The sequence below is a fragment of the Schistocerca gregaria genome, chromosome 2 (genome assembly GCF_023897955.1).
Source record: "Schistocerca gregaria isolate iqSchGreg1 chromosome 2, iqSchGreg1.2, whole genome shotgun sequence".
Lineage (NCBI taxonomy): Eukaryota > Metazoa > Arthropoda > Insecta > Orthoptera > Acrididae > Schistocerca > Schistocerca gregaria.
In genome coordinates, this window is record NC_064921.1 from 625,802,237 (window position 1) to 625,814,588 (window position 12,352).

At 38.2% G+C, this 12,352-nt stretch overlaps 1 protein-coding gene across 1 annotated transcript in view; it reads left to right on the top strand.

The window, feature by feature from the left end:
* LOC126335903 (uncharacterized) overlaps positions 1–12,352 on the top strand; it is a 388,142-nt gene that overhangs the window by 276,264 nt on the left and 99,526 nt on the right. The window contains exon 14 of the mRNA XM_049999375.1: positions 11,582–11,677. Coding sequence (XP_049855332.1) covers positions 11,582–11,677 — 96 coding nt within the window. The remainder of the gene's footprint in view (positions 1–11,581; positions 11,678–12,352) is intronic.

Sequence of the window (12,352 nt, forward strand, 5' to 3'; positions counted from 1 at the left end):
ATTTGACTGAGGATAAAGTGGACTAGTTCTTAATTTCTTCAGGCATAACAACAATTTAATTACTTCATCAAGTTTGACATGAAGTTTGTTCCATAATCATTGTTTCCAGTTCACCAAAATTCATTATCTATTTATTGACCATCAACTCTATGATTAGCTGCTGGCTGATTTGGCTTAGGTATCATCTCAACATACCAAGGGAAATGATCAATTATCATCCGCACAAAAAAATTCCCCACTGGAATCCTGTTAAATGATCATAACACATCCACTCCAATCAACTGAAACTGATTTGAAGCTTCTGGAAGTCTCTGTAATGGTACTTGCCTGTGGATCAAGTCTGCACACTGCACAAATACCATACACAATTCTTCACAAACTGATTCACATCTCCTTGTGTTCCTTTCTACCAGTATTTTGCCACTGACCTTTGGTTTGTTGTTCTGCATTCTCCATGAACAGGCAAACATTACCATGCTGTTCATTTAGAAATTCTTCTGTTAACTTAGCTAGTAACATCACTCATTGCCCTAATTTGTCACTTTGCACAATAGACCATCACACATGTTGAACTGGGGTTGTGCCCTGTATTGTCTGCAATCATTGTCAATAATGTGCACTGCGTGCCATTCAGCAATGTCCTGACCCAGTATTTGAACTACCCCTACCCTTATAACTAATGCATCTGCATTCCTATGTTTCTTTTCTGGCTTGTGATCAACTTCATAGTCAAAGTCACGGAGTGTTGACTCCCAGTTTGTTAGTCTTCTGTATTGGTCCTTCAACCCTAACAACCATTCAGTGCAACATGTTGGTCACCACTGATCATACTTCTCTGTAGTGAATGTCAGATATGCAGACTGCAAACTTTTAAATACTTCTTTCAAACACTGATTCTGTTCCTCCATGTCCATTGAGAACACAATTACATTATCAAAGTGGACTACATAATAGCAAGGCTTCAACTCCATCATCATTGCATCCAACGAATGCTGAAATGTTGCAGGAGCATTCTTCAGCCTAAAGAGCATCATATGATACTGGTAATGGTTCCAGACTCATGAAAAATCTGCCTTCAGTCAGTCCTCTGGAACCACCTTTAACTGGTGTTATGCACTTCTTAAATACGTGTTAAAAAAATATAGGCACTGCACAAGTTATCAATGGTTTCTGTGCTATTGGGTATGGGGTATGCATCCATTATAATGTAACTATTAAGCTGATTGGGGTCACAGCAAAATCTGTATTTCTTGAAACCATTCATAAACTTTTTCAAAACAATCACAGTTCCTGTTCCCCACGGTCTATTACTCTCTTCTGTTATCACATTAGCAAAATTTGTAATTCTTGAAACCATTCATAAACTTTTTCCAAACAATCACAGTTCCTGTTCCCCAAGGTCTATTACTCTCTTCCGTTATCACATTAGCCAAATGCTTGTTAATGAACTCCTCCAAAAGCAATAGCAAATGCCAAGGTGTTCTATATGGTTCATGGTACACTGGTGCTTCATTCCCTGTTGGAATTCTATGCCACATAGCAGGTGTTTCAGGCAACAAACATCAAAGACAAAACAAATTCTCCTCAGTCTGTGTTCTCTATATTTCCTTTAGATGCTCATCCTTCTTATGTAATGTAGTCTTAATGGTGTCCTATGGCTGTTTGTCACTTACACCTTCTGTGCAGCTGTTCTCCTTGTTCAGAATGTCCAATCTCACTAACAACATTCCCATGTTCATATTTATTTCTTCAGTGCCAGAAACTGTCATTATTTAAGGGCACCATCTTTCCATTGTCTTTCTCCAACATGCACATGATACTCTTTTTAACCAAACAACTCACTGAATCTAATACATCTTCCCCTTCCAGTAGTTCTATAATACGTAACATGTCAAGTTCATTCAATGCAGCTTCCTGGTGCCACTTGGCACACTGTCATTTGAATGAAGACTTAATGTATTTGTACTTGATTTAATTGAATTGCACACTATGATGGCTGCACCTCATGACAGACCTACATTGGCAATGGCTTACCCTAGATGAAATGTTTTCCCATTTAGTTCCACCATACACCACTTAAGGTTAGTTATGACATGATGTTGATGCAAAATGTCTAACCACAGGATCACACTGTAGCTGTTGCTGATAAGAGGCACTACTTCCACACACTTATTAAATCAAATTGCCTCCACCTGAAAATCTATTTCCACCAACACCAGTGACATTATATCATTATCGCCTGCCCCATGCAATACATATAGTATGATGGATTCCATTGCCTCTGACCCACTAGGTCCCCCTGACTACTGATGCAAGTGCCCCTATGTCTATGAAAACTTATACATCCTTTCTTTCACCACACCCACAATTAAACCTTGCACCTTATAAATCATCTAGATTCTCTATACTGCTCCACAACATGACCAAATCAATTCCTCATAAAACAAGTCAAAGCTACAGATTCAGCACATGGTGCAAAGTACCGAAGCTGATTACAATGTGAACAGCTCACAGGCTTTAAGTATTTCTTTTTATTGTTGACACCAAATTCTGATGGCACATCAGCTGGTTCTTCTGGTCTAATCAAAGTAACCCTCAAGTTATGATGACAGTCCCTCTTAAATCCGATGCATGTCACACACATAAATAGTAACAAACAGTTTCTGACTCACCCCCACAGATTCATACAGTGATTCACAGTCCAGAGGTTGGCTGCATGGACGACACAACCTCTGCTGCCCACTGAAGTGACATAAGCATCTCTGACACCATTTTATAGCCACTCCAGGTGTGGCATGGGGTGGTTACATTGGAAGGAGTGGCTGTGGGGTGAGGCTGGATGGCAGGCCAACAAGGCCCAGAGAGAAGCAGCTGTTCAAATGAATACTTTATTCCCAATTGTTACTTTGATCTGCAGTATGGTGGGGAGGCAGTTGTGGTCCTGTGCCAAAGAAGTGGACTGGTAGTCAGTTAGCTGGCAGCCAATATCCATCCAGCTGGCTGCAGCATGTGCTGCCACCCTGACTTTCTGATGTCTACACTTTGCTCTGGGCCTGTGTTTTGTTGTGTGAGCACTGTCCTGACTTTAGTGGTGTGTACTGGAATCTTGCAGAGGCAGCCACTCTTTTATGAATGACCTCACCAAGGTGGCCAAGTGAGGGGCGAGACACACTCCCATCTTGTTGTCATAAGATGGTTTTTGCGCTCAGACTAAAGCCCACTGCCTTGTGGCAGGAGTTTGGCAGCTGCTGGAGTGGACCTGGAGGCTTGCTGTACTGAAGCAGAGTCCAGAGGGCTGACTTAACACATAGTCTGAAAGCAGGTATGTCAGTGGGGCCTTGAACCTGCAGTTGCAGCTGATAGCTCCATGTTGTCTCCTCACCTGGTCTAGTGACTACATCTTGGTGAAAAGGTCGGACTGTGAATGACTTTGCTACAAAATCAACAGGTATTTGTACTATATAACAGTGCTCTTGCAGTGTCAGTGCACCATTCCTGGTCACATACTAGGCAAAATCACTGAAACCCCAATGATGAAGGCATTAGCTTGCCTGCACCATATGCAAGTTACACTATGGGAGGCCAGCTCGTCTCACAATTATTTAACATGTTGATGTCTTAACCCAAATGTTGTCAGGCCACATACACCAGTCACTGATGGCTTATGCCATGTTCTACTGCCTTCCTTCCATTTTCATGCATAAAAAGACTTAGGTTCTCCTAGATATTTAATCTCAAAATGCTTAGAGAACCCCTAATGCAAACTGTCTTTCATCAAATTATTTTTAAAAATAACATAGAAATTAACAAGAAGTAATGCAACAATTCTAAAATTCTAACCTGACCTTTTAATGAATGCATGTACTTCATCAGTATTTACAATGTAAGTAAGTCTAAGTATACTGTCTAACAGTATTCAAACCATAAATGGCCTTGAATAGTTTACAGACTTTTGATACAAAAGTATTTGGTTCCTTCATGAGTAGGTGTTCCCCTAAGCCACCATATAGGAAATCAATCTCATTGTTAAAGTGATAACTCTTAAGATTAAGATTTACAGCTAAATTAATGTGAGCTCTAAGAATACTACATCTCAGAACTGGTGACAAAGCTTCATCATAATATGTATAAAATATCTGAGTAAACTCCTTAGCAACAAGTCTAGCATGCTAGAGAGCTGTACCACCTGCATCCCTTTTTTAGCTTAAACATCTACACACATCAAAAAATTTTTTGCATCACCCCCGTTCCCAGAACTCCTGAAGATAGACATTGCCTGTGGATATTGTATCACAGACACAGTCCCTTTGACTGTTCAGATATGCCACCAAACCCATCCAAAGATATAAATAACCACGCATTAGCAGCACCTATTAGACGGAGGGATCCGACAGCTGATCAGTTACAGTCATTCCACCAGGAAGGAGGTACATGGCTTGTGTTGTCAGTAGTTCAACCATGCCTAGGTGGTCATTACCACAGTTCAATCATGTCCACATTGTTACTTTGTGCCAGGAAGGGCTCTCAACAAGGGAAGTGTCCAGGTGTCTCGGAGTGAACCAAAGCAATGTTGTTTGAACATGGAGCTACAGAGAGACAGGAACTGTCGATGACACGCCTTGGTCAGGCTGCCCAAGGGATACTACTGCAGTGGATGACTACTACCTATGTATTATGGCTTGGAGGAACCCTAACAGCAACACCACCATATTGAATAATGATTTTTGTGCAACCACAGGACATCATGTTATGACTCAAACTGTGCGCAATGGGCTGCATGGTGCACAATTTCACTCCCAACGTCCATGGTGAGGTCCATCTTTGCAACCATGACACCATGCAGTGTGGTACAGATGGGCCCAACAACATGCCAAATGGACCGTTCAGGATTGGCATGATGTTATCTTCACCGATGAGTGTTGCATATGCCTTCAACTAGACAATAATCAGAGATGTGTTTGGATGCAACCGGTCATGCTGAACGGTTTAGACACACTGTCCAGTGAGTGAAGCAATGTGGAGGTTCCCTGTTGTTTTGGGGTAGCATTATGTGGGGCCAATGTATGCCGCTGGTGGTCATGGAAGATACCATAACAGCTGTAAGATACGTGAATGCCATCCTCTGACCGATAGTGGAACTATATCGGCAGCATATTGGGAGGGGGGAGTGCATTCATCTTCATGCAAGACAATCACGACAATTCATGGACCCATCAAGCACATCTTGTGAATGACTTCCTTCAAGATAATGACATCACTTGACTAGAGCAGCCAGCATGTTCTCCAGACATGAACCCAATTGAACTTGCCTGGGACAGATTGAAAAGGGCTCTTTATGGACGATGTGACCCCCTGACCACTCTGAGGAATCTATGCCAAGTCAGCCATTAAGGAGTAGGTCAATCTGGACTAACAGTGCCTTGATGAACTTGTGGATAGTATGCCACAACAAATACAGGTATGCATCAATGCAAGAGGGCATGCTGCTTGGTATTAAAGCTACTGGTGTGTACAGCAATCTGGACCACCACCTCTGAAGGTCTCACTGTATGGAGGTACTACAAGCAATGTGTGGTTTTCATGATCAATAAAGAGGGCAGAAATGATGCATATGTTCATCCTTATTCCAACTTTCAGTACAGGTTACAGAACTCTCATAACCGAGGTGATGCAAAACTTTTTTTGATGTGTGTACTTGTTACCTATAACACTTTTCATCTTTGGTGCTTCCACAATTTCCCAAAAATTGTTGGCCTGGAAATTTTATTTCCTCTTCCATGGCCTTTATCCAGCCTTCTATGTCCATCATTGACATAGCATTCCCCTGCTTTACAGGATCTTCTCCTAAAGTGAAAAAATAACTGTTTGCCATATGGATGAATTAATCTGGACACTCTTTGGGTATGTAGCCCTATCTTCTGGCTGACCAGTCATCTTCTGGAGTAACAGGTCCATTTGCAGCTTCTCAGTCTCCTTTATTCTACCCTAATTGAACATGCAGGACTGGGTCTGCACTGTCACTCCCAGCACTGGTGATGTCCACTACTTCCTCTGAATCATCCCATTCATCCTGCTGTTCACATCAGTCATCAAGTACATAGAGTAATCTCCACTTATAGTTAGCAGGCGCCGATGACTGCTCAGTTGATCGAGTGTTCACATTACAAAAAAAAAAAAAAAAAAGCAATTAGGACCATTTTAAGAAGAAAGACCTCTGAAACATGCAGAAACTGCTTCAAGAATTTAAATATCTTAACTTTTTCATCGTTGTATACATACAAAACAATAATGTACATCACAAAAGGTAATGAGGGCTGGATTACAAATGCTAGTGTACACGCCCACAATACAAGAAAGAAGAATGAAGTACGGAGCATAACCCACCAGCTGGCAATGCTAGAAAAAGGACCCCAGTACTTTGGTATCAGACTACTAAGAAGTATGCCCAAAACCCTGTGAGATAGTGTACTTCACCAAGACTTTCCAAAGAAACTTAAACACTATCTGATTGAAAAAGAGTTTTACAGTGTTGCAGAATACTTATGCCATTAAATTTGTATATACTGTTACTCATTATCAGTAATGTAAAAATGTAAGCTAAAGGTGTAGAAAAATAAGTGATAAGGAATGTTAACACTTTGACATGTCCTATATTACACGTACATTTACTGTACACAATGTAATCTTACAGGATCAAATAAAATTCAATTCAATTCAATCAATGGTCCACTCATTCTGCTTGAATCTGACACCAAGTACAAAAAACAGTGACTTGTCTGCTCACTTTGAATCTTTCTTTCATGATTCTTGCCTCTGGGGTGAGTTGAACATGAAGTGACCACATGTGCAGCAAATGAAACATCTTATTTTCCTCTTTTCTTGTTTGTCTATGGTAAAATCCTGCTGTGATTTCTTAAAATGTATTGTGAATAAACACTGTCACTGCCACCTTAGTCCAACTTGAGGTATTCTTCCATACTTCTACTTAGCAACATTTTCAGTGTAATTTTCATCATTTACTGGGCTCTATACCCATCTGATTATGTAGACAAACTTTTGATAAGTCCTTCAGAATAATGAGTGCCATTAGTCCATCATAATCTGGTCTGCCCAAGCTCTACAGCTTGTTGGGTGCATACACAACAATTACAAAATTCCGAACATTGCCTTCAAATCTGGAACATTCCAGAGATTCATATACCCAGTTTTATTCTTACCAGCAAGCAGATTTTTCCAGGATATCCCAAACCTCTTTTGCCATAGTTGTTTTCTACTTGTGTATAGGTGGCTGTGATAAAGATAAAATTACGTGCTCTACTCTGCTCATAACATCAACTTCTACACAATCATAGCATTGATTATATCATCATCACTCTTAAGTGCATTAGTTACATCAATACTTTCAACATTAGTTATAGTACCTTTTCAACTTTGAAATCAGGTTCTGCAAATGCATTTGAGTATTTCTGCTTGATTTGATGGTATACTGTAACATGTGGATATGTGATGTAGTTTTTGCATGTTTGACGCTATCATTCTTAAGGTTATTTTTAGTTTACTGGTTACTTGTGAAATTTTGTCATTTGTTTCTAACAATCAACTACCTACTTCTTTTCTTGACTCATCAGTTTTGTCATTTAATTCCTCTATCTGATAACAACTTTTATTTGATAACTTGCAACTCAGTTCACTTTTTAATTCTTGTTTGAATTTGAAGTTTTGTCATTTGTTTTATTTTTAATTCTATTAACAAATTTTACACTTCTTCAGCACTTGATCAAACACTTTATTCTCTTCCAAAAATGAATTCCAAATGTGGTTCACTTTTAACTTCTGAGTTCATAATTTTCACATGATTTTAGTTTCACAGTAAAAAATAAATTTCACACACAATCTTTTTGACAAAAGTTGTCATCTCATTGAACACAGAATAGTACAATTAATTAAATTTGGGTCCTTGTACTTTTAAGTTTCCATGAAGCAGCAAGCAATATTGTCCACAACACTGAATTTACATTTTTCATATTTTGAGTTATTATTCACTACTCAGCTCCCCAAACCTTTTTACATGGATAGATTACTCATTTGCATAATCTGAAAACTCAAATGAATACTGTCAGAGTGCAAATCCCAAATGCTGATTCTAGCTCAACTCCATCACTTGTACAGTTCATGCTTACAAAAAATGGAAATATAGGCTACTAGCGTACAGCAATTTTTAGTAATTTTGTGTATTGTATTCTTCATTTGATAAATGTGGCCTGTTACATTACATTGCTCATATAGACAGATTATCTGTTTCTGAGTTCACATCTGTGGAATTGTAAGCTCTGCTTATAGAAAAGTTTGTGTAATTTAGTTACTTATATATGTGATATTACCATTGTTGGATACTATATGCCACAAACAGGGCTGCAATACGGATGAAAGTTGGATTCTAAAGAACACAAGGAATCCCCTGAAAGAGAATGAAGAAATCCCCTGAAAGAGAATGAAAAAGTTTCAGCTGAATACAAAAAGAAATATAAGAAATGAATTATGCTGAAGATGGACCTTGTTGGTCACATTATCAAAATCACATAGAAAAAGATGATAATTGAATAAGATCACAAAATTATAGTCGGCATATAAAATACTGTTAAGGTAATCTGCTGATATTTATTTGCAACTAATTTACAGGGTGGGGAAAGTAAAAATTTCCCATAAAATTCACATTGAGCACCAAACATAATAATGGGAATAGTGTGGTGTATAATCAGCATGCGTTCTTTGCATTCACACAACCTGGATCAATAAACCAGACCCCCACATGGGGAAATGAGTGAGTACAGGTTCCAGCTGTGCCAACACCTCTTGATTCAGACACCAGTGGTAGAACCAAACATGATCAGAATGTTTTGGAAGCATTACTTCCTACTCAACAGATAATGTTCTGACACAAATAGCATTCAATTCCTCCTTGAAAAGGTAATTGGCATTGCGATTTTTTCTTATTGTCTGCAGGCTATCTTTCATTTGAGCAATGTTTTAGGCAGTGCATGTTTCATTTAGGGTAGTTTACCAATACTTTCTTCACTGTTTATATTACATTTTCATGAAATTCAAAAAGACATTTTGGTCTAATTTTAATCTGGCTTCATGTAACTCTGTCCATGCACTATAGCCAGCCCAAAAATATTAAAATTTCAAGAAAGTTAACTGAGAAAAGTAGAGAAACTATTATTGGAAGCAGTGTGTAAAATGCACTAAGCTCCTTCAGTCACAAGATGACGTTGTCAGATTGGTATGGAGTTATTCTAGCCTTTCAATTTCAAGAGATGCTATAAAAGAAGAGCAATGTTTAGACCAGTGAAACTGGAAAGTATTATTATAAAAGGCATTTATTTTATTAAAAGATTAAAACTGTTTTCTGTCAGTAAATTCAAATCTGAAGGGAACATAAAAAAAAAAAAAAAAACAGTTTTACACGCCAACTCTGAAGTAATTATGTTAGCCGAACAAATAAGCTTTGAAGAGTAAAAAAATTCTGTTTGGATGAAAATAATGGTGAAATTAAAATAAATGAGATTATTTTGACTCAGTGGCTTTCACTTAAATCTTTTGTCATTTGTGGATAGAATGCCTTGAGTGATTAATTGTTAAAACTCTCATTTCATCTAGAGCCTGGTCATGTGCCGAGTAATTTATCTATTAATCATACTTTCTTGCTGTTTTACTTGTGCATTACACACAATAATTTTCACACGCTAGTGACAATGGGAGGAGAGGGGGAAAATATATCAGTATTTATATTTTATACTCCGCTTTTGAGTTTTCTTGCTGTTATTGTTGGTGGTGCTCTGTACATATGTGTGTGTGTGTGTGTGTATGTGTGTATGTGTGTGTGTGTGTGTGTGTGTGTGTGTGTGTGTGTGTGTGTGTGTGTGTGTGTGTGTGAGTGTGTGTGTGAAATGAAGTGAGGATGTTTATGAGCATACAGAAGTCAGGTTTGTGCCATTTTATTTGCCATTCTTCTGTTGAAGTATTTTAAAATGTGTGAAAGTTTTCTGTATAATGGTTGTTTTAAATAATCATCCTCACTGTGTATGTTAAAAATGCAGAACGGAATGTATTTCATTTATAAAGATATGAATTCAACATCAGTGTGGTCAAAAACCTCACAAAATTATAGGAATTTTCATTAATTTGTGTATATTTATATAAGAATTATTGTATAAATTATTGTTGAGTTACTTCAATGTTATCTCTGTTCTGGAACTAAGTCTGATTTTTGTTTCCCTATTATAAGTAGGGTGATGCAAAAGTACTACATGCACTTTGTGGCTGTAATGTGTGCATCAAAATGAGAGTAAAACGTTAAGTAAAGTTTTGCTTGAATTTGCTTTATTTCCAAGATATGCAGCAGAATATGGCTCAAAAAGAACACTACATTAACACTTATCAGAAAACAATGACACAAAGGGATCTGAAATTTAACACAATTATGTACTGTATATTTACCACAAAACATGTTGAAAATGATGTCCATGTAGTCGAAGACAGCGACATGCTCAATGTCTTATTACGTACTCCCAAAATGTTACAGAGTCTATTCATTTTGTTCTGCACAGTTGCACTGCCATCTGCAGTTTACTGCTGTAGTTGTGCTATGTTCACAGTTGACTTGGTCTCAAAGGTGGGTGTCAAGGGGGCTAAGATCATGAGATCTGATGGGCCAAGTAACTGGTCCTGCACGACCTATTCACTTATCAGGATAAGGCAACATTGAGATACTCTCTTGCCTCCTCACTGAAACATGCAGGGGAGCTGTCATGCATAAACCATAAGTTGGTTCTGTAGTGAGTGGGACATCAAGAAGCAGATCATGTTCCAAAAACTGTTGTTACACTTTCCCAGTCAGGTGCTATTGAATAACATGCAGTACCAGCAACCTGTTATCCACTATACCACAGCAAAAGTTCATCACAAAATAGAGTTGATGTCCTCTTATAGTTGTTATGCAAGGATTCTCATACATCCACAAACGTGTGTGTTATGAGTGTTCACAATACCCGCATGAGTAAAGAGGCTCTTATCCATAATCAGTACACCATGAGTGAATAGTGGATCAGTAGCATAGCACTCAAGTAACTGCTGACAGAAATTCTGACATCTTGCGTAATCTACAGGAGTCAGTTCTTGTACTTTCTGCAGATGAAATTGGTGGAATTGCTACATCTGTAGCAGGTGCCATACAGTTGATTGAGGAACCCCTTCAGTGGCACTTACACATTTGGAATGTCTGGTCAGATCTTCATCTACCATTTCCGGCATGTTCTCAATGCTCATGATGTAATGCCTGCCACAGATGACATTATCTATTGTAGATCAGAAATAAAACAGTTCCAGACAAAATTTTATTTAACGTATTAGTCTTATTTTGGTGAATACATTAAACCGATGAAGTGTGTGTAGTTACTTTTGAATCATCCTGTACAGTATGCTGCCCCGTTGGCATTCCAGTTCTGCAGTTTTTCATTCAGATATTTGTTATTATTTTGAAAATATTCCTTTTTTCTAATTTTGTAGAGTATTTCCACAGCACCTGAAGAGATGACAGCAACAGTAGCTGAAAATCAGAAACAAAATGGTAGTACACCACAAAGTGATGAGAGTACTGGAATTTCTCCACCTGAAGGTAGGTAGTGGCCATCTGTCACCTTGTAATTGCAAAGTACCTAGTATCTTATATACAATATCTGAAAATCTACATCTACAACTACATTTGCATGAATACTCTTCAAATCCTGTTTAAATGCCTGGCAGAGGGTTAACCACCTACACAATTCTCTATTATTCCAATCTTGTATAGTGCACAGAAAGAACAAACAGCTGTATCTCTCCATACGAGCTCTGATGTCCCTTATTTTATCGTGGTGATGATTTTTCCCTATGTAGGTTGATGTCAACAAAATATTTTTGCATTTGGAGGAGAAAGTTAGCGATTGTAATTTTGTGAGAAGATTCCGTCACAATGAAAAACAACTTTCTTTTAATGATATCCTACTCAAGACCTGTATCATTTCAGTGACACTCTCTCCTGTATTTTGCAATAATAGAAAATGTGCTTTTCTTCTTTTAACTTTTTTGATGTACTCCATCAATCCTGTCTGGTAAGGATCCCACACCACACAGCAGTATTCTAAAAGAGGATGGACAAGCTTAGTGTAAGCTGTCTCCTTAGTAGTTATGTTACAGTTTCTAAGTGTCCTGCCAATAAAACACAGTCTTTGGTTAGCCTTCTCTACAACATTTTCTATGTGTTCCTGCCAGTTTAAGTTGTTCGTAATTGTAATTCCTAGATATTTAGTTG